This window comes from Labeo rohita, unplaced genomic scaffold (assembly GCF_022985175.1).
Source record: "Labeo rohita strain BAU-BD-2019 unplaced genomic scaffold, IGBB_LRoh.1.0 scaffold_148, whole genome shotgun sequence".
Classification (NCBI taxonomy): domain Eukaryota; kingdom Metazoa; phylum Chordata; class Actinopteri; order Cypriniformes; family Cyprinidae; genus Labeo; species Labeo rohita.
The window spans coordinates 54314-78310 of NW_026127648.1; the positions used below are offsets into that span (position 1 = coordinate 54314).

Genomic DNA, 23997 nt, shown 5'->3' on the forward strand with positions numbered 1-23997 from the left:
TCAGTCAGTCGAACTCGATGCTCTCTCCTTCAAGACGGCTCTTTTGACTGCGCTCACTTCCATCAAAAGAGTGGGAGACCTCCAAGCCCTCTCCGTGAACAGTTCGTGCCTGGAATTCGGACCAGCGGATTCTCACGTTGTCTTGAGACCCCGGCCTGGATATGTGCCCAAGGTCCCCACCACTCCGTTCAGAGATCAGGTAGTGACCTTGCAAGCTCTCTCTTCCCAGGAAGATGACCCCAACCTGACCTTGTTGTGCCCAGTCCGTGCTCTGCGCATCTACATTGAACGAACGCAGCCCTTCAGACGTTCGGAACAGCTCTTGTTTGTTACGGAGGACAGCAGAAGGGGAAAGCTGTCTCCAAACAAAGGATCTCCCATTGGCTGGTAAACGCGATCCGTATGGCCTACCTGGCCAGAGGCCTACCCTGCCCTCTGGAGGTAAGAGCCCACTCAACCAGGGGCATCGCTGCCTCAGCAGCCCTGGCGAATGGGGCCTCATTAACAGACATCTGTAGAGCTGCAGGTTGGGCTACACCTAACACATTTGCCAGATTTTATAATTTGCGCACAGAACCAGTGTCAGCTAGAGTCTTGATTACTAACTCTTGACTCAGCACACTGGTTGGTGTAGAGCTTGCATAGAGCGCTTCCCCTAATGGTGATTACGCTTCTGAGTTTCAGTAGGTTTCCTGATGCGAACCCTGGACACCATCTCCATCTTTGGCACTTCTGCACATGGCAGAGTTTAGCGGAGAAACTCGCTATGGAATCCCTTCACAAGGTATGAATACCCTTTTTTATGATTGGATTGTGCCCCATATGTAGTGGCCCCTTATGTGGCCCCATATGTGTATTTCCACCTATAACTCTTGTGGTGCGGTGTTTTCCCCTGAAAACAGGTTCTCTAGGATCTGAGTCTGGCTGTCTTCCCAGGTGTGAGACCCATCTCAGGTCCCATGTCTAACTATGTCACTCTAACCCCCCCTGTTGGGCAGGTCGTGAATTCCGTAATGTCTCTCCTTCGGGAGCAGGCATTTTTCCCAACGATCTCAAGACACTCAGCCGCCCTTAGGGGAGGCCCGGCTGCAGGACCCCGCTGTACAGGTCAGTCCTTGGACGTTGGATGGTCACAGAGGAGGTGAGCTGCACTTACGTTAACACGTTGCCCTGTTTCTTCTGCACTTATCTCTCGTGACGCGGTCAGACATGTGGCGTGTTTTTACGGGGACCCCTAGTGTCGTACACTACTCGACACAACTCGGAGTGTACGACAGATAGGGAACGTCTCGGTTACGTATGGTAACCCTCGTTCCCTGATGGAGGGAACGGAGACGTTGTGTCTCCCATGCCACATCTCTGGTCCGCCTCTGAGTGAGCTGAGACGCTCGGCTCCTCAGAATCAGAACGAGTGAGCAGATGCACACGCTGCCCTATTTATACCCGGATGTCCGGGGCGTGGCCAGCTATGCAAATCTGCACACCCAATTTTCATTGGCCTTTCTCAAAACTGTCAGAGGTGTTTGGGCTCGTCAAGGGCTCCGTTCCCTCCATCAGGGAACCCATAGTGTTATTCTGCTATAAACTATTTCAGTGCTCAAGTCAATGGTAGATTCAGGTGAACGTGATTTCACCAAGTACAACATGTTCCTATATCAACATAATTTTTGATCCTGGAACAACATTTCAATCAACCAATTAGAACAGAGAGATAAATTTTCAGGAAATGTCAGTTTTAGGCTCATGATGAAAGTTAGATTCTTCTACACCCTTGTTAATCAGCTATCATTTCCCTCTCATATTAGGAATAAATTATGGTTAGGGTTAGGTTTAGGGGTAGCTTAAGTCTATATTTTTGGACAGTAATGTTGATGCAGGATCAACAAAAAATGTTGATCCAGACAATGGTGAACTGAAGTGATTGGCTGAACTCTGAACTCTGGAGACTAGGAATGAGTGGACGGAGTGTAATGGTTTGGTGCTGCGGATGTTGCTGACTCTGTGACAATATGAATGCAAAAACACTGATCTTCTTAGTAAGTGTTAAATAGCCAGCAGAATGTGATATGACACTGATATTTCTGCAACTTTGTGGTGTGTAAAAAAAAAAAAGTTAACCACAGGAAGTCAGTAAAGCTAAAAGGGCATGTGTTAAAACAGTCAGTCATTTTGGCTGCTGTTGATCTGATGAGCTTCAACACTGTAAGACAAACATACTCGTACAATGAAAACTGATTTCTATAGATGAAGCTCATATAACAGATGATTCCTGACATAATTTTATTATTCAGTAGATCTTCGTTACGTCACAGTCTTGAACATGCTTTGCTAATTTGTTATTTGTTAGTCAGTGTCAGGTGATTTAGGGGAGGGACTTTCTCACTCATCAGAGCATCTGATTGGACAAACATCAGTGTATCACCAGATTATGAATACTTTTGGCTCATTTTCTGAGAAGGGTATTCCTGCACAATGGGAGGCTGCAGTTTCAGGACTGCATTTCTGGGACCCTATAGTTTTTTTTTTTTTTTATTTATGTATGGATTATTTATTAATAGTGCTTGCTATTGTGTATGTTATTATATTTTAAAGAAATATGTAGTTGGTTAATTGTATACACTTATTATAATCCTAACTCCTAACCCTTAACATACCCTTAACATTGGAACCCCGATTGAAATATTTAACCCTAATTTATTTCAATATATTCTATATATATTCTGGTTTTAAATTCAGTTTTCTTGTAAAGCAAGACTTGTATCTTTGCGAGACTTCAGTTCATTAGCTGCAGCACAGCCATTCACGTCTGATGTGTGACACGCATGAAGTGCAGTAAACGGTAAAACAATTGCGCTACAAATTAGTGTGTTTATTGGTACACTAATAAATGTAAGATCATTTGAATACAGATGGTAGTTTATAACATTCAGCAGAACAATGGCTAAATAGGCTAAATGGAGATTGCTGACACCGCCTTGAACACAAGTTCACACCAGGTCTTACATTAAAAATAATATGGAAAGAAAAAAATAATATGAAAATGAATAGTTTTTGTTTTATGCTTGAATCAGGTCTCCTCTAGATGGCGCTGTCACAAAAAATAGGGTCCTAGAAGTGCGGTCCTGAAACTGCAGCCTCCAGTTGTGCAGGAACATACTATTGGGGGCATTTTCTCAGAAGACAGTGTGTAGAAATGATAGAGGTTTATGTGTCAAATGAGCTGACAGACATGAACTAAAAGCCACAAAACTCACATTTTAATGACACTGTCTTTAAATCAATATTAATTATGTTTTGTCTGAACTGTCATCTGTGTATTTGATAGTGCAGCATGTTTTTCATTACCGACTTTTGGTTTCACTTCTGTTTCTCTGAAATGTGTTTTTGTTGTTGTTGTTGTTGTTGTTGTTGTTGTTGTTGTTGTTGTTGTTGTTTGTTTGTTTGTTTTTTTCTTCTTCTTTTCTGCAACATCCTCCATCGACGTAAATTACACTGAGATCATTTATCAGATGGTGAATTGCCATTGTGTAAATATTTCATTTTGTTCAAATTAAGTCAGCAGAGCAAAACATCCGAAGTGATGTTCAGTGGTGGATACTAGCATTTTTCTTATTTACTTCTTATAAAGTGTAGTCCTGCTATTAAATCATAATTGATCATTTTTTCTCTGAACTAAATCACAATTGTGCAGCTTCTCAATGGACAATGTATTGTTTTATGGTGTCAAAGTGCTTAATATTATCAGCTTCTGAAAACTAAATACTATTTTTCTTTAGTTTTTGTCCAGTAGTTTTGTTCTCTTGTTGAGGGAGGAACACTAATATTTCTGCAACTATGTGTAAAAAAACAGTGTTACCCACACAAACATGTCTAGAGCTAAAAGTGCATGTGTTAAAACAGTCAGTCGTTTTGTTGCTGTTGATCTGATGAGCTTCAACACGGTAAGACAAACTCACTTGTACTTATTATTGCTCATATAACATATTTGCCCTAACATGAGAAATGTAAAGAATATGGTGATGTATGGTAAATGATTATAAGTGTTGATTAATGCTGTATTATAGATATATTTGATGTTGATGTCGGTCAGAATGGCTCCTCGTCTTCCTCTGATCTTTCTGCTCATGATTCACGGTGAGTCTCTGATACATTCACATTACAAACACTAGATAGATAGACGTGAACTAAAGGCCACAAAACTCACACTTTAATGTCATTGGGTATTTAATAAACCAAGTATCAATCAATAATCAATCAAGTCTTAGTCCTGTTTTTCATTTATTTCATTGTTTGATAATGAATGACTGATTTCCTGGTTCTTTTTCACTCATGTGTCTCTGTGCTTTTATTTCTGCTTTTCTCCAACACACTTCATAAAAGCTGATCATGAACTTCACATCATTTAAAACTTAATAGAGTTGTTGTTTTCAAGTAAAAAGGTATCATCATGTGTTCATGGTCTGTTGTAATTGATAAAACCACATTTTCACCCTGATGAATTGTGTGTTTAAGGGGTTTCTAGTGCTGATTTGGGTGTGAGTTACAGTCATTCACACATCTGTGCACTGAAGGACTCATCAGTGATAATGAGCTGCACTTATACATACCCTACTGGATATCAGATCAATAAAATGTTCTGGACCAATACAACAGAGAAAAAAGAACATGAAGAGTTTCCAGATCTGTCTGAGGATCCTGAATACAGTCAGAGGCTTCAGTATCTGGGAGATAAACAGCAGAACTGCACCATCAGACTGAATAATGTGACACAGAAAGATTCACACATGTACTATTTCAGATTCACAACTGATAAAACTGATGGAAAATGGGTTGGTAAACCAGGAGTGAGTCTTATTGTCACAGGTGACTTTCATGAGGTTTCACTCTTCTTCTGTGCATTATGTTGAATAATAATGAGTGTGTGACAGCAGCACTAGATATAATGTGTGTGTTGTGTTCAGATCTTCAGGTGGAGTCTCCTGAGAGAGTGACAGAAGGAGGTAATGTCACTCTGACATGTAAAAGCAGCTGCACTCTGACTGACAGAGCAACATTCATCTGGTACAGAAACTCACAGCCATTAACTGAGAGAAGAGACAGAAACAATGAACTCCTGCTGCAGTCAGTCAGAAGAGAGGATGCAGGCAGATATAGCTGTGCTCTACATGGACACACTTACATCTCTCCTGCTGTTCATCTCAATGTCACGTGTGAGTACAGATTGAGTTTTTCTCCTTAAAGTTGTCTTTAAAAAGCCAGCAGAGTTCAGGACTACATATCTCTTGGGTGAAAGAGTAGCAGTTTTATCCAACAGCTGATTCATGATATAAAAGTATTCAACATATGACATAAAATTTAGCTAGTCAGTGTCCTCAAATCTAATGCAAAATAACTATTATTTTACCGCCCCTAATGAGCCAGTGCTAAAATCAGGACTATGTCTGAATAAAACAAACTGGTGTCTCACTAGTAAAGTTTTGATGGATGACGATTGTAAAGACACAAACACATTTAGCACAGTAGAGTGTTTTATAACAGATGCTCGCTGAAGCATGTTTTGGAGGAGTTTGTGAGGATCAGTGGTGTTTATGTACATATGAACATCAGACACTCAAACACATAATCACTCGCCCTGACAGACGTTTGAAACATTTACTGATGCTGTCGACTCTCCTTAAGATTGCCGTATTTTGCTGGTCATTCTGAACAGATCTGTATAGTATCTATAAGCAATCATCTCAAAGCATCTCCATGTGGGTCTGTTTGGTATTGCACCTTGACTGTAAACACGAAACTATTTTTTTTTCTCTCACAATTTCTCCTTTTGAAAGATTATCATATTTCAGTTCAGATGTGTTTACTTTCTGACTGTGCTTCAGATAAAATCAACTGAAACCCGGTGGCCGTGGTTTTCAGATCATGACACGTGTCGCTCTGTCTCTGTGCCGACACGAAAGACACTGGGAATTTTATTGTCATGATTAAATTATATATTGGTCAATAATATTGCTATTATTGCATATATATTTGGGTGTGATTTTTCAGTGTAAACAGTCACAAAAGTTTTATTTACATTACACAATTTACACATTTATGAGCAAGTAACCAACCCCTGCACCTAAACCTACCATTGTCAATAAAACACAATATATAACAGGCAGATACAACTACAGTCACAATTTTTTTAAATAAGTATTCATATTCAAAGTCTTCCGAGGCAAAATGATTAATTTGTGAGAGGAATAGATGCGATCGCCATCTCCGTCCACCGTAAAGCTCATCCTGTGCTCAAATTCAAAAAATGCCACCAGAAGAAGCCTTACATCAGACTTGGTTGTGAAATGCCGTTCGCTATAGAATACCCAAGATGTGTATAGTTTTGAATGGGGAAAAATGCAATGCTCATTATGGCTGCAAAGCCCTGCCTTTAGAATAAATGAGCCAATCGCTAATTGGTAAAGGCAGCGCATCACTGCAGCTGGCTAGAACCAGTCAGCGTTCTGAGACATGCACTCAGTACTGTGCATGTGCACTGGCTGATCTAGCCTCAAAAAAAAAAGGTTTTTTTTTAACGCTATTGGAGCATAAGGAACTATTTATGAGGCAGTTCTTGTCAGATTTCATTGGTGACTTCAAATATGAAATTTAACGGTAAGCTTGGTAAACAGTTTTGGAGAATTTGATGTTTCCATAGGAGATAGGAGCTGCACTTGCCTGCCTTTTCAAAGATGGCTGCCGAGGGACTGTGGTATCTTTTTGAATGAGATGTAAGCACGTTAACGGAGCAGGATCACTTTCAGCAATTAAAACCTTGTGTTTTACTCTCTTTGCAAAAAGATATTGTATGGCTTCAAAAGTCTCAGAATGCAACAGGACGTGTTTGTGTCAGTGGGTACGGCTGACACAGAACGGCGTACGCAGTTTGCATCCAGTGGATATTCTCCAAAATGGCACTGTGCTGGTGCGGGGTCGTTGAATTGTTGAATAAAATCATTATATATTTTTTTCTTTGTGTACAAAAAGTATTCTTGTCGCTTCATAAAATTCAGATTGAACCACTGAAGGTAGATAGACTATTTTGATAATGTCTTTCATACTTTTCTGGGTCTTGATAGTGTTAATTATTAAGTGTTAACACTGATACTTGTTATTTACAAATACTGATGCCCTTAATGGTGTTAACATGGTGAGGACTATTGAGTGTAAACTCATGTAAATTCTGAGGAGAGGTGATGTAACTCTAGGATTTTTGCTGTGTAGTTCCAACAAATCATGTGATCTCCATCAGTCCATCAGGTGAAATAATGGAAGGTGATTCATTAGTCTGATGTCAGATTTACATTTAATTTGGTGTAAAGTTGCTTTGCAACGATATGTATCGTGAAAAGTGCTATACAAATAAATTTGAATTGAATTGAATTGATTTTTTTTTTTTTTTTTTTCTGTATCAGATCCTCCCAGGAACATCTCAGTGTCTATCAGTCCATCTGGTGAAATAGTGGAGGGAGATTCAGTGACTCTGAACTGCAGCAGTGATTCAAACCCACCTGCAGAATCAGATATTAACACTCCTGTATCTTCACATCATTCATCCGTTTGTTAATTATGATGATCTTCCTCTTTCAGTTCATCATGGTGCTGGTAAGAACATGATTGTGATCACCGCAGCATCTGGAGGAGGATTCATCATCATCATCATCATCATCATCCTGTTTATAATGTGAGTTTAATAAAAAAAACTGCTGTGATTATATATGTTCACTTTTGTTCCTATAGACAATTGCTCATGTTTATTAATTGTCAAGAACAACATTCTTATTTTCTCTCTATACATTTATTGAAATGCTGTTAATGTCTGTGATTATAACAGGAGGAAACGAAAGAGTGTTAAAACTGAAGATCTCACAATGAATCCGGTAAATCATTCAAACACAACTTTACAGAAAATCAATCATGAGCTGATGTGGTTCTCGGTTTGAAAAATTTGAGAGCTTCTGCTGTGTAAAATCTGCACCTCACATTTGAAAAAACCTCATTATTTGTTGTAATTATGTATTGTGTTGTATTTCAGAGTGATCTCTATTGTGACATGTCAAGGAGAGTTTCAGTTCATGATGAGCCTCTTTCTGAAGCTGATACAGTCAATGATGCTCCGTATGCCAGTGTGAAACCCAACAGATTCAGAGGAAAAACTCCTGAATCCAGAGATACTGAGGAGATCCAGTACACAACTGTCCAATATCACCGAAAGAAAGAGACAAACAGATCGGAAGACAATGAATGTCAGTATGACAAAATAAGAGTTCATCAGCCTGATGCTGCTGTGAGGTGAGAAACAACTGAACCAGCACTAACTCATCAGCACAGATCATCTAATCTGAGCTACAACATCACTGAGCTTCTGTTTGTTTGTTTTTTAGGCAATCAAATGTTCAAACTGTGGAAGACGCATCTGTGGCGTCAAATGAGCGATAGAGACCAGCGAACACAAAACCTGTGTTCAACTGTTTCTGAGCGACTGCTGGATAAGTGTACAGTTGTTAAAAAATTTACTCATCTGTTCGAACCACAACCACTGTAAACATGTTCAAAACACACATTAAGATTAATCTGTTCTCTTTGAACCTTTACGAGAGAATTACTGTCATTGTATCCTGGACTAATGTCATATCTTTCTTTTTTAATGTTTTGTGTGTTTTAAATACATAATCTGCCTTCGTTTTTAGGTTTGCCTGAGTTTAATCTGTTAGTAGTGTACACTGTAAAAAATTGCACTGTAAAATAACAGTAATTTACTGGCAGCTGTGGTTGCCAGCATTATACTGTTATTTTATAGCTCTCTACCGTTAATTTACAGCTCTTCATTTTTACAGTATGTTACCGTTATTATACCATGTGGTAACTCATTTTATTTTGGAAACCGATTGCTTCAAACCATTTAAAAAAACTATTGTTTATATGGTGTTAGTACAGTGAACTTATTTAATTTAAGTCCACTAAGAAGAAATATTTCTTAATATAAACCCGCAAACACTTAAAGTGTAATAAAGAAGCAATCGACTTTTACTCAAAACTTTATAGATTGTCATTAACGAACAATAGCACAAATTTGTGTAATAAAGTGCTTAGTAAAGAGATTGTCACTATATCAGCAATTCCACAATTACTGTCTTTAAATAAAGCAGCAAAACATCAGTGTTTGTGGCTCATCATTGCCTGAAGCACAAGCTCTACTCTCCAGCACAATGGAGACCCACAAAACTAAATTAAACTGACAGATCTCTTTTGTACAAAAACACATCAGTTAGGCACAATCAAATATTTACTCTCCTTACCAGTTAATGACTTTGCATTTTTCTATGAACATTCACTAATATTTTAGTGAAAATAACTTGATTTGCTCGGTAAATCTGACTGTTATGTTTTACAGTATATTACTGTTTTTTCTTGAATTAACAGTAATCAACTGGCAGCTCGGTTGCCAGCATGTTACTGTTTTTCTACAGTGTGTTGCCGTAAATTAATTACAGTTTATTACTGTTAAATTACATTTCATGCTGTTTTTTTCCATCGTACATTTTTAACCCTTTAAAACCCACAGCAAAATCCTCAGTTTTAAATGAACACTTATAATGTGTCAACACTACAGAGTGTTTGAGTAATACTGAATTAGTGCTGAAGTTAATGAGATAATTATATGACTGATCACGTTCTGATTGAGCATTAGTGATGAACACCAGCTGTTAATGAACAAAATTGCTGAATAAAAGAATAACACAAGAACAACTGACTTCAGCCACAGCCTTAGATGACATCAACTGAAATAAAAGAAGACATTAAATCTCTCAAGATCTGATTAAACTCCTAAAACAGCATTACCAGCTTCAATTATTACCACACTGACTTTATTTCTGTCAGAGGTCTACAGAAGAGAGTTGCAGAGGTTTAGGTTTTTTTTCTTTTACTACCACGGTGGAGATCAGTGTTTACTTTAGTTGGGCTGTTGAACCTTGGCATTTTAAGGTTAATTTTAGTTTAGTCGTTGTAATTATGTATGTTCACAACGTGCTTGCTATGACAAAAAAAGAAAAACAATAATAACAAATAAATAAATATGAATGACTACAAAGAAATCTGGAATTGTTTATGGTTTAGTAATAACACAGGTTTTATCCAGTGTCTTTTCTTTTATTGAATATCGATGTGAAATTTAAAAAAAACAAAACTTCAGTATATTGTAGATATACACATCAAGAATCATCGTATGAATCTCAACAATGGTGAGAACAAGTCATAGGTGAGGTTTTGTAGTGTGCTGATACCCAGCATGCATTGCAGCATGAAGCTTTCGATTGTCACCATTGTTGAGATTCATATGCTGATTCTTCATGTTTCTATTTAAGTATAAATGCTACAGTAGTGATGGAATTTATGGTTCTTTGAGGGTATCTGGATTTTGGCGATCTGTTCCTTTCAAAGAGCTGTTCAAAAGAACGGCTCTTTTGGCTCTTTTTAAATATTTAGTCAGTTTCAAGAAGCCAGCTTGGGGGTATCTCAGTTTATCCTGGAAATAATCACTGGGAGGAATGATGAGGTGGGATTTGTAGTCAAATAATTAAAACTCAGATATTACACACCAATATCTGAGTTTGAATTATTCTGGAATATTGATTACCTCATTTGTCATGTGTGGACTATATTCCATAGGGTTGCACAACATCCCTCTGCTTAGTCAGTGACATCACTATTTTGGATTTACCTTTAGTACAAAGTGTGTGTATGTGTAAAGCTACGTTGACTTATGTTATTCATACAATACCTACTCACAAATAAACATCAAAAACAAAGCCGGCTGCAATGAATTTCTGTGCAAAACAGCTTTTACTACAAACACTTCCACACAAGAACATTGTTATCACACAAGAACATTTCGATAGAAAACAAAAAATATTTAAAGTTTTAAATATATACTGTAGAAAAAATTAGAATAAATAAAATGGAAATGTCTACACACAGTCCACTATTACTACTATAACTACTGTGAACTTTGCAAATAGGAGATCAGCCCCTTCAAGTTTTAAATGAACACAAAATGCAATGTAATGCAATGTATGCAATGTTTTGTTTGTTTGTTTTTTAACTGGAGTAAGCATGTGACGGCAGCATGCACAAGTCATGGCTCTGCTCCTACCCAATGACAGAGGCACGCAGGGTTTTTTTTTCCACTGGAGTACTCACGTGAAGGATGCGTGCATAACTATCATCATGCTGTTAGGCAGTAGCACCCCTGCGCTGGGTGCGCCCCTCCCCCTATAACTGTTCTGTCTCGCGGAGGAGCTAATTTGTGTGCATCTGTGTGAAACACGCATAGGAAAAAAAGAACGACAGAAAGAACGGCTCCCATCGTTCATGTTTATGAGCCGTTCAAAAGAATCAGTTTGTTCGCGAACGTCACAACTCTACTCCTTTGGTGATTCTGCTTATTAACATCAGGTGTCTTCAATAATGATCAATCATCACTTCATTAATCACCTAATTATCTCGTTAACTTCAACACTGCTTCAGTGTTTATATGTGTCCACACTCAGAGTGTTAAATTAACACTGGGGATTTTGCTGTGTATAGCATTTTATTACTTCAACAAAAATGGTGCTCAATAGAAACAATCATAGGGGCTTGTATTACTACAATAGTAGTAAATATATTTACTACAATGGCAAAATGTCTTGAATCACTTTTATGCTTTTCTAAGGTCAAAAGGTCTTATGTGGGAAATATTTCCTTATGGGGGCCTTAGGGGCAAAAAGATCTTCAGGAAATACACTGTATGTTAATGTTGTTTTTAATCCTTTCCCCAACTGAAGAGAGTTAGAGTTTAAGAGAGAGTTAGAGATCCTTATTCAGAGGCTTAACAGGTTCTTTGTATGGCATTGGTGCTATATAGCACCTTAACGACCCCAAAGAACCACTGAAGAACCGCTGAAGAACCAGACAGGGGCTTGACCGGTTCTTTATACACTAACGGTGCTATATAGCACCACAATCACACCAAAGAACCGCTGAAGAACCGCTGAAGCACCATTTTTTTCTGTGTGTAGCATATAGATAAGCTCAGAGTTATATTAGACAAAGTAAAAGCCACACAACTGATTTTATTACTTTCTTGGTCTTGTTTTTATTTTCTTGTTGTTTGCAGCTGATTTCCTGCTTCTTTTTCCACTTCCTTGTCACTGTGCTTTTATTTCTGCTTTTCTGCAACACCCTGCATAAAAGCTGATGATGAACTCACATAATTTATCACTCTGTATATTCTGTGAAAATGAGGTTTTAATTTCTGTATCAAGTCACTATTAGTGGTAAATATTTAAGTGGTCACATTTTCATCTTGATGAATTCTGTGTTTCAGGGGTTTCTAGTGCTGATATGAGTGTGAGTTACAGTCATTCACACATCTGTGCACTAAAGAACTCATCAGTGATAATGAGCTGCACTTATACATACCCTACTGGATGTAAGATCAATAAAACGTTCTGGACCAAAAACCCTGTAAAGGGTGTAGAGCCTCAAGAACTGTCTAAGGATCCTCAATACAGTCAGAGACTTCAGTATCTGGGAGATAAACAGCAGAACTGCACCATCAGACTGAGTCATGTGTCAGAGAAGGATTCACACATGTACTATTTCAGATTCACAACAACACTTAATGGCATATGGCTTGGTTATCCAGGAGTGACTCTTACTGTCTCAGGTGACTTTCATGAGGTTTCATTCTTCTTCTCTGCATTATGTTGAATAATAATGAGTGTGTGACAGCAGCACTAGATGTAATGTGTGTGTTGTGTTCAGATCTTCAGGTGGAGTCTCCTGAGAGAGTGACAGAGGGAGATTCAGTCCGTCTGACATGTAAAAGCAGCTGCACTCTGACTGACAGAGCAACATTCATCTGGTACAGAAACTCACAGCCATTAACTGAGAGAAGAGACAGAAACAATGAACTCCTGCTGCAGTCAGTCAGAAGAGAGGATGCAGGCAGATATAGCTGTGCTCTACATGGACACACTTACATCTCTCCTGCTGTTCATCTCAATGTCACGTGTGAGTACAGATTGACCTTTTTTCTTTAAAGCTGTATTTGAAAACCCAACAGGACTAGTTATCCCTTGGGCAAAAGAGTAGCAGTTTAGCCAACTCATTATATAAAAGTATTCAACATATGACATCAAATTTAACTAATCAGTGTCCTTAAATCTAATCCAAAAAGACAGAGTGTTATGTCAGGTATAGGTCTGAATAAAGGAAACTTGTGTCTCACTAGTACATGTTTAATATATAATGACTGTAATCAAGGTAAAGACGCAAACGCATTTCAGTATTATGCTGCCCTTAGAAACTGAAATTGTATTTTTTGTGTATTATTTTATTATTTAATTTAAATATATTGTGAATTATTCCCATTGGGACTTTTATTTTGAAATCGCGATCTCACAGCCTGGATGCGCGACCGATATAAAGTTGGTTGGATGTTTGACGTTTGACATTTGTCAGAGATTCAGCCTTGGAAATCTTCAGTAGTTCTTTACCGACTGAGCACAATGACAAGAAACATACTGTTATAACTGTTTCCAAATGTAGAAGAGAACGCACAATATGTTTTATTGGTTTTAATCTGCCTTAAGGTATTGTAACTGATAGAGCTTATAATGTAATAGTGCAGGATAGGGACCGTTTGCAAAGTGCAAAACGAAGAGCAAAACGTACATTTATTTCATCTAAATGCTTTACTTGTGAAATGTATAAAACATAAATCTCAAATTTAAGGGGTGTGTTTTATTACTGGTTCATAAAAGAACATTTAGATATGTTTTATTCACAGAACTATAGTACAACAAAAGTTATTGAAATGAAACCATTGAGAAAAAGCTTGTAAAGCATGACAAAGATTGTGCAGTTTACCGCCCCCTACAGGAAGATATTGAACTTGTTTTGACCATACATCTGTTACCGCATTCATTTTTGAAACATACAGTTTTCCATCTCAATTTCAAAGGCTGTGTCTTGTTACTGGTTCATAGACGAACATTTAAATGTTGGTTTTATTCTCAAAACTATAACACAGCACATGATATTGAAATATCAACGAGTAGGTCAATCAATGTAAAGTACAAATGTTCTTCTATCTTAACTTTAAAGAATGTGTCTTATTACAGATTCCTGTAAGAACATTTTGATGGTTGTTTTAGTCATATAACTATAATACAACACATACTATTGAAAATGAAAGCAATACATAATTTAGGTAAAAATAAATACAAGCTTCTGTCTCAGCTTCAAAGGCTGTGTCTTGTCACAGATTTCATAAAGAACATTTTGCAGTAGTTTTCATTGTCAAAAGTGATGCAGAAGTCACACTATTGACATTTAAAAATCACTTGTGAAACCTTCCAAAGAGTGTCCTGTGTTACTGCTCCCTAGAGGAAGATACTGTTGTTTTGACTGAGTTTGACATTCAAACTTATAAATTAATTTAAAATCAATACAGTCTTCTATTTCAACTTCAAAAGGTGTGTCTTGTTTCTGATTCCCAAATTAACATTTCAATTCAGGTTTTACTGTCATATGTCAGTCAGGACACATGCTATTGAATTAAACATTAAAAAATCCTGTAAATTCCTTTTTTTCCCCTTTATGTGTCTTGAGCAGTTAAACTGTCCACTATTCTTCAGAAAACATCTCCAGGTCTCACAAACTCTTTGGGTAAATTGTAGTAATTTTGTCTTCTGGGAAACATATAGGTTTTTTTCTGAAGCTTCTGACGTATTTCATCTATTAGTTTGTCTTGTGGACTATATGTAAACATCTTTGATGCAAAATGTCTTACTTTAGGACTTTAGAACAGTTCTAAACAATAAAATGCATTTTGTGTGATCCCTCTTATTTTGCTTAAATAAATAAATAAATAAACATTTTGCAGATTCTGCAGGGGTTATGTAAACTTTTGACCACAACTGTGTTTCTTCATAGAACTGTAAGTCAGATTAAGTCCCAGTAGTGGAGTCAGAATGACCCTTTGTACTCTATGACAGTGAGCAAATGTTTATATTTATTTATCGTTTACCGACTGTTACTTAGAATCAAAAAATGTAAACGTTACCCTCCAAAATAAACGATTTAAATAAACAAATAAATAGATTAATTAATAAATTAATTAATTAAAACATTTTTTTCCAATAATTCTCATTTTTTCATGGTTGTCAGTTGCAGTCATCCAATAACTGTAATTATTAAACATGATTTTTTCTGTTTAAATACCTTCTGTAATGTTTTTTTATTATTATTTTATGTATTTATTTAATTATTTTTTAATATCAGTGTTCACTGAGCAGTATCATTTCCTGTTTGAATAAATTTTCTATATTACATATCACTGAAATAACATATGTGACCGTCCTCAATATTTTAATATTGTGACCGTCCTCAATACTGAAATGTACAGTATCTTTAAAAAAACAAAAAAAAAACAAAAAAAAAACTAGAATAATATACTGCCTTTCTTAAGAGTGCTAGACTGTACTATTTAGGCGGTGGTAATGCATAATGACATATTTCTGTATGTGTGTTTATTTATATCTAGAGCTACATTGTATTTAGCTACATCGTAATTTGTATTGTTCCATACTCATATGATAATTTATGTATTATATATCAATAAAATAATATACTATGTATGGATTTCTCAAAAAACAAAAACAAAACAAACAGAAAAAAAAATAGTGTTATTAAAGAAACAAAACAGACCCTTGAAATTTTTTTTATTTTATTTATTTATTTTTATTTTTTTATTTTTTTTTGTCTAATTGATGTATTGAATTGGAAATTCAGTTTCATTTGCACGTGTTCTCTTATAATTCTGTGACTGAAACCAACATTAAAATATTCTTCTAGAAACCAATTACCAAACACAGCTTTTGAAGTTGTGATGGAAAACTGCATGCAATTAAATTAATGTATTGACAGATTTAAATTTTAATTTAATAGCATGTGTCCTGAATGACATATGACAGTAAAACCTGAATTGAAATGTGCATTTGAGAATCAGAAACAAGACACATCTTTTAAAGTTGAAATAGGAGACTGTATTGATTTTAAATTAATTTATATGTTTGAATGTCAAACTCAAAAGTCAAAACAGCAGTATGTTCCTCTAGGGGGCAGTAACACAGGACACTCCTTGGAAGGTTTCACAAGCGATTTTTAATTGTCAATAGTGTGACTTCTGCATCACTTTTGACAATGAAAACTACTGCAAAATGTTTGTTTTTAAATCTGAAACAAGACACAGCCTTTGAAGCTGAGACAGAAGCTTGTATTTATTTTTACCTAAATTATGTATTGCTTTCATGTTCAATAGTATGTGTTCTTTTATAGTTATATGGCTAAAACCACCACCAAAATGTTCTTCCAGCAATCTGTAATAAGACACATTCTTTAGATTTGAGAAAGAAACCTGCATGCATTTTAAATGAATTGATTTACATATGAAAGTAGAACTTGCATGGAAATGCTCTTTTAGGCCCAAGGAACAAGACACACCCTTTGAAGTTGAGATGGAAAACTGTATGCATTTTAAATAAATGTATTAAAATAGTTTGAATGTCAAACTCAGTCAAAACAGCAGTATCTTCCTCTAGGGGGCAGTAATACAGGACACTCTTTGAATGGTTTCACAAGCGATTTTTTAATGTCAATAGCGTGACTTCTGCATCACTTTTGACAATGAAAACTACTGCAAAATGTTCTTTATTAAATCTGTAACAAGACACAGCCTTTGAAGCTGAGACAGAAGCTTGTATTTATTTTAAACTACTTCATGCATTGGTTTCATTTTCAATAGTGTGTGTTCTACTATAGTTATGTGACTAAAACCACCAACAAAATGTTCTTTTAGAAACCAGTAACAAAACACACCCTTAAAAGCTAAGATAGAAGACTGTATTGATTTTAAATTAATTTTTTTGACTGAGTTTGAATGTCAAACTCAGTTTGACAATGGACACTTCTGCAAAATGTTATTTATGAAATATGTAACAAGACACAGCCTTTAAACCTGAGATAGAAGATTGTATTTATTTTTAACTAAATTATGTAGTGCTTTTATTTTTAATAGTATGTCCCAGCTAGAAATATTTCATATTCTGGGAATGTTTTCAGGGGCAAGTTTTATTTTAGTTCCCATAATATTCTCTCCTAAAAGGTAGGATCACATTCTCTAAAAACCTTCCACAAATGTTTATTGATAACATTGTAAGAACATTATCCTCTAACATTTTAATAAAGATTCCCATCACACTAGATGTGGACTTAAATTGCTCAGATGTCACATTTTGGTTGAAAGTGAAAACCCAACCTTTATTTAAAGTCAAGCTCCAGCGTCTTTAAATAACTCCAAAAACAGCATTACCAGCTTCACTTATTAGAAACCAGATTATTCTGTCATACATTTACACAAGTTTTTATTGAAATTAACAGAGGTTTGGTTTGATATCACCATTATGGTGAGAAGCATTTGCTTTAGTTTGACAATTTGACTCTTTTTTTAATCTTTTTTCTAGTAGTTGTAACTCTATTTTTAATCCTTATTTCTACATGTTTTTTTTTTTTTTTTTTTTTTAAAAAACACACTGTTCAAGACTCATTTTAAGCTAGTAAGTGTTTCAGCAGACACAAACATCAAGAACCAGTGTATGAATCTCAACAATGGTGACATGCTTCATGCCGCAATGCATTCTGGGAGCCCTATGTGAGGTTTGTATGATTCAGCCACAATACATTGCAGCAAGTCACCATTGTTGAGATTCATACACCGATACTCGATCTTTGTGTCAAAGAAACTTGCTTGATTTTAAAACATAAAAATTTCCTCGTTTTAACTCTGCTAATTATTACTTTCCAGAACTATTGCATTACCACAAAGTGCAATTAAGATAGTCGAGATGAAATCAAATCACTGCATCATTATCATCATTAGTGACCATCAGCTTACCACATTTTCTCATGCAGTTTTTTCAGTAACAAACACAACTAGAGAAAAGAAATTGAAAAGTCAGGAGTCAATTTGCCCAACTAAAGCAAACACTTCTCACCATAATGGTAACATCAAACCAAACTTACTTTCAAATGGACATCAACATTTAAACCTCTGTTAAACTCAATAAGACCTTGTGTAAATAAAGGTTGGGTTTTTACTTTCAACCTAAATTTGACTTTTGAGCATCATTTGAGTCCACAGCCAATATCCAATGTGAAGCTTCCCACTTAAATCTATTAGAATGTTAGAGGATAATGTTGTTATTAATAAACATTTGTAGAATGTTTTTAGAGAATGTTATTCTACCTTTTATGAGAATATTCTGGGAACTAAAATAAAACTTGCCACTGAAAACATTATCAGATCAGTTCTCTGAGTATTATTACAATAACATTCCTAGCTGGGTTGTTCTATTATAGTTCTGTGGCTAAAACCGCCACCAAAATGTTTGATAATCTGTAACAAGACACACCCTTTAAAGTTGTGATATAAAACAGTGTCATAAATACATTTTTTCTCCCCTTTTTTTTAGATTGATTTTCAAATTCAAATCAATGCAACAGCAAAATAACACTTTTGCCAGCTTTGAATTGTTGAATTTCAAAAGCATGTGTTCTGTTATAGTTCTGTGACTAAAACAAATATAAAAATGTTCTTATAAAAACAGAAACAAGACACACACCATGAAGGTGATACAGAAGTGTAATTATTTTAAATTAATTTATTTATTGGTTTATTTCAATAACAACTTTTTGGTGTCATAGTTCTGTGAATACTATGAACTTTAAAATGTTCTCACAAGGACCTGGAATAATCCCACTGCATAACCACTGGATTATGGAATGATAATGATATTTAATATTGTTTTGCTTTTATTCATTTTATTTATTTGATAATAGTAATAATATATAACCGCAATCACATATCTTGTTTACAGTATTTCTTATTTAAATGCAAGTGAGGGTTATAAGTGTTTGTCTTTATATCTTTATCACATTGGTGCACGAATTGCTCTTGTTTTGTTAACTAAAAAAAAAAAAAAAAAAAAAAAAAAAAAAAAAACATTCATCGTTTTATCCTTTCACATGTACTTTGTAGACGGTCCCTAGCTGACCTAAACGCAAGCTCGCCGCATTGCAACATATCGATGGGGATTAAAACAAATAAGCTGCGATGTGTGTTCAGTTCTACCTTCTAATGCTTTTCAGATAAGACATTTTGTATGCAATTGTACTTATTCACTAAGAATGTATTGAAGTTTTTCGCGGCTGAATATCTGTCTAACATCCAACGTCAAACGTCGAACCAACTTAATGGAGCACAGTCTCGTTGAGGGCAGAATAAGGATACTGGAGTGTTTTATAATGAGCACTCAAACACAAATACGAATGGCGACGAATGGCAACCTTCAGATCGCTATATGCAGTCAGGGCAAAGTACCTTCATGTGGTCCTGTTTGGTATTGCACATTGTATTATATGACTGACGAAGGTCAATGGACCGAAACGTTGTTTGCTATAATAAACTTTTGATACTTAGCAAGTACTGATAGTGTGCGAGATTGCATCTTTTTTATAATTTACATTTAAAAAAAGCTCACAAAAATACTTATTCATATTTACAAATTAGAATCTACAGGAAAGAAGAAAGAACAAGAAAGAATCTACAGCATCTCAAAGATCAGCTCTGATCACAGTGGAGAATACAAGTGCAAGTCCAGAAATAAACATGGAAAACAAGACTCTGATGTTACTTTAAACATCATGTGTAAGTTAATGATCATCTGCACATTGTTAAAAACTCCAAATGTATAATTTTCCAATATTTATTGTGAATATTTGTATCTGTACTTTTTAGACTCTCCCAGGAATGTCTCAGTGTCCATTAATGGATCTGGTGAAATAGTGGAGGGAGATTCAGTGACTCTGAGCTGCAGCAGTGATTCAAACCCACCTGCTCTGAACTTCAGCTGGTTTAAGGAGAATCAAACCTCAGCTATTGGATCTGGACAGAGTTTCAGTGCACTACAGAGTGGACGCTTCTACTGTGAGGCTCACAATCAACATGGATCTCAGAGATCAGACGCTGTTACTGTCACAGGTGAAGCTTTTATTAACACTCCTGTATCTTCACATCATTCATCAGTTTGTTGATTATGATGATTTTCCTCTTTCAGTTCATCGTGGTGTTGGTAAGAATGTGATTGTGATCACAGCAGCATCTGGATGAGGATTCATCATCATCGTCATCATCATCATATGGTTTAAACACTTGTTTTAATATAGTAGAAAATAGCATATGTTTTATTCATATGTTTATTAATCTTTAAGAACAGCATACTTTCTCTCTATACATTTATTGAAATGCTGTTAATGTCTGTGATTATAACAGGAGAAAACAAAAGAGTGTTAAAAATGAAGATCTCACAATAAAAGAGGTAAATCATTCAAACACAACTTTACAAAACCTCAATCAATCAGCCATTATGTGATGTTGTACTTGGTCTGAGAAATGTTTTGAAAAAAAAAAACTGATTCATTTGTCTCAATTATGTATTGTCTTGTATTTCAGAATGATCTCTATTGTGACGTGTCAAGGAGAGTTTCAGTTCATGATGAGCCTCTTTCTGAAGCTGATATAGTCAATGATGCTCCGTATGCCAGTGTGAAACCCAACAGATTCAGAGGAAAAACTCCTGAATCCAGAGATACTGAGGAGATCCAGTACACAACTGTCCAATATCACAGAAAGAAAGAGACGAACAGATCGGAAGACAATGAATGTCAGTATGACAATATAAGAGTTCATCAGCCTGATGCTGTGTGAGGTGAGAAAAAAAAAAAAAAAAAAAACAACCAGCACTAACTTCACCAGCACAGATCATCTAATCTAAAACATCATTGTGCTTCTGTTTATTTTTAGGCAATCAAATGTTCAGATTGTGGATGATGCATCTGTGATCTACAGCAGCGTCAAATGAGCGATAGAGACCAGCGAACACAAAGCCTGTGTTCAACTGTTTATCGTGTGATTGTTGGATAATTGTACATTTGTGGAACAATTTACTTATCTGTTCAAACCACAACCTGTAAACATTTTCTTTTGACCTTTTCTGAGAGAATGATGGTCATTGTGTGATAGACTGGTGTATTGGGTATTTAAGAGCAATTTTTAGATATTTTGCCTGTGTTTTAAATCTGAGTTAAATCTGCTAGTAGCACAGAGTGTGTAAAAATACTGTTTTTCAGTATTTTTAACATCACACTCTCAAGTTAATCTAAAGAATGTCAGTTAAACTGTACTAAAATGGACGAAAATTGTTTGACATGCTAACAAAAGTGAAATCTGTACAGAACATTACATGTTTTATAAACTTACATTATTCAGATGTATTAAGTATTATATTTGATGTATTATTGTATTGTATAAGGAGTTTTCTTTTCATGTTTTTCTTTGTACGTTTAGGGCCTATGCTTCAATAAACCTGATTGAACTTCAAGCCATTTGAGGCTGTGGTGTTTTCACTGGTTAAACAACACTGGGAGGACCTCTAGTGGTTGATTTGTGCATTATTATTCATGGATGGGACATTCAATTACTTTTCCCTCCTGAAAACGGTTTGTTTTTATATGGTCAAGATTGACAGATCTCATTTTTATACTCAGATGTTACAGCATCCACTTCTTCATTTATGTCAAAGATGTTTTGCTCTGTCGTGCAGCAGCTGATCAGCTGCGTTATATGGTCTAAGACAGGGGTGCTCAATCCTGCTCCTGGAGATCTACCTTCCTGCAGAGTTCAGCTCCAACCCTGATCGAACACACCTGAACCAACTAATTAGGATCTGAAGGAGCACTTGATAATTACAGACAGGTGTGTTGGGTCAGGGTTGGAACTAAACTCTGCAGGAAGGTCGATCTCCAGGTGCAGGATTGAGCATCGCTGGTTTAAGACAAAACAACAACATTTGCATTTGCTTGGAGTAACAGACAGAACTGTGAACTCCTCTTTGGCCAGGCTAAATGATTCCTCCTCGTTCATAGAGGCAATATAATCATACCCGCAATTAACTTTAACAAACGAGCATGTGGTAGCACTAGCATTTTAAGTTTTTTCTAAGAAAAGTCGAAAGTCTTCGCTTACGAAGCAAAGAGTAGTTGTCAGTAATTCAACAAATAATAACCAAAAGTAGAATTTAAATAACTAAAGTACATACAGCTTATAAGCAGTATCTGTAAAGATTCAAAACTGCATCAGCTCAGGCTGCCATCTTGGTTGCATTTTTTCATTCCGGCAGTAGTGGGCACAATGACATACATTTGAGTAAACGAGACAGAGAAAATTTAGTGAGTGAAGGACATAAAAAATAAATAAATAAATACATAACTAGAATGCAGCCTAACAGTGCATTTCAAACGGGATATATCGCCCTCCGAAGGGCACTTCAGAGTGAAAACCAAGTATCTCCAAAATTGGGGCGGGAACTCCAAAAGTGGGCAGAACCTCCAAAATAGGGCGGGGTCTCATTGCGCAAAGACTTTCTCCATTGGCTCTGGCTTCAGCCTATTGCTATTGACTTACATTTCAAAACTAAACTTTATAAAATAAACAGTTTGTAGTTCTCAAATAAAATAATCTATGCTATAAATAAATATGCTCAGTGAGAGCAGAGCCCCAAAGCTTGACATGAAGGGCAAAATTAGCTATATAGACTAAAACCACTTTTTGTATCAGGCTGTAAATATATTTTTTTTCTGCTGTAATTAATGTTCAAACAGCATATAAAAATGAACTTAGCATCCGATGATCCCTTTAACAATTTGTTTGCTGAAGTATTCTGTGTATGTATGTGTGTGCGTGTTTAGGATGTTTTAAATATGTTTTCAAAATTAATGCATTAAACACATCTGCGGTGACATCACAACTGTGTTTCACTGTGGTATATTGAGCCACCTGAAGTGCATATATGAAGGCAGAATTGAGGTTTTCAGGGTCTGTCCATATAAGCTTCCCTTTGTCCACTTCACACCATAGAATTCACTTCAAAATGGCAGCAGGGATTCCCCAAGGGGGAAGTGCTTATGTATTTTTGTGAGTGTGTCCAAAGCCGGCCCTCCCTATAAGCGAACTAAGCGAATGCTTAGGCCCCCACCGCCACTAGGGGCCCCCACTAGTTGTCAAGTCATTATGTTGCAAAGCGCGCCACTGTCACTTGGCTACATGGCCTGCCTGCCTGCTCGCACCCAGACTATAACTGAAAGCTTCTTGCACTGCCATATCTATATGTAAAATGTGTTAGATTATTGCTAGTTTGTGATTGCAATACTCCACTATTCACTGCAAGGCAGGTCTCCAGATGTACAGGGCCGGCCCTGAGTGTGTCTAAAAGTGGAGTGGAACACAGCCATGGTAGAAGTTTATGTGTCAAAGGACTCTAGTAGCCTAATTAAAAACTACAAAACTCACATTTGGATGTCACCAAGTTTTTACATCAACAATGATTAGTTTGTGTTTTAATAGTGCAGCATGTTGTTCATGGCTGATTGATTTGCTCTGTTTTCTCACTTCTATTTTTGTGCATTTATTTTTGCAACATCCTTCATCTAAACTGATGAAGTCATTCACACTGATGTTCAGTGGTGGATGAAATCACTTTCTCAATCAAAATTGATCATTGCTTCACAATGGACAATGTATCATTTTATGGTCTCAAAGTGCTCAATATCAGCTTCTTTTGTGTTTTTGTAACTTTTCTTTTAATTGATTAGTTTTATGTCCAATCATTTCATATGTTTGTACAAACCCTCAAACTACCACCATAAAAGGTCACCATCTAATGCTACTGACATCCACATTGATGAACAGCTGTAAATCACCATTTTTACTGTTAAAAAGAAAAAAAAAAAAAAATC

General features: G+C 36.1%; 3 protein-coding genes across 13 annotated transcripts in view; 2 read left to right on the top strand and 1 right to left on the bottom strand.

Annotated features, from left to right (window-relative positions):
• The window catches only part of LOC127158358 (sialoadhesin-like), a 75518-nt gene extending 54278 nt beyond the window's left edge, over positions 1–21240 (top strand). For all 11 annotated transcript variants that reach the window (XM_051101522.1, XM_051101523.1, XM_051101517.1 and 8 more), the window contains 4 exons: positions 7627–7720; positions 7871–7916; positions 8072–8328; positions 21008–21240. In XM_051101522.1, the coding sequence (XP_050957479.1) occupies positions 7627–7720; positions 7871–7916; positions 8072–8328; positions 21008–21065 (455 nt within the window). In that variant the 3' untranslated portion in view covers positions 21066–21240. The remainder of the gene's footprint in view (positions 1–7626; positions 7721–7870; positions 7917–8071; positions 8329–21007) is intronic.
• LOC127158363 (B-cell receptor CD22) overlaps positions 1–23997 on the bottom strand; it is a 58042-nt gene that overhangs the window by 19496 nt on the left and 14549 nt on the right. The window lies entirely within an intron of this gene.
• On the top strand, positions 13016–20359 carry LOC127158368 (B-cell receptor CD22-like). Its single transcript, XM_051101532.1, has 4 exons — positions 13016–13095; positions 19715–19852; positions 19943–20185; positions 20262–20359. Exons 2-4 carry the CDS (start codon positions 19849–19851, stop codon positions 20312–20314), a joined length of 300 nt encoding a protein of 99 aa, XP_050957489.1. The 5' UTR covers positions 13016–13095; positions 19715–19848; the 3' UTR covers positions 20315–20359.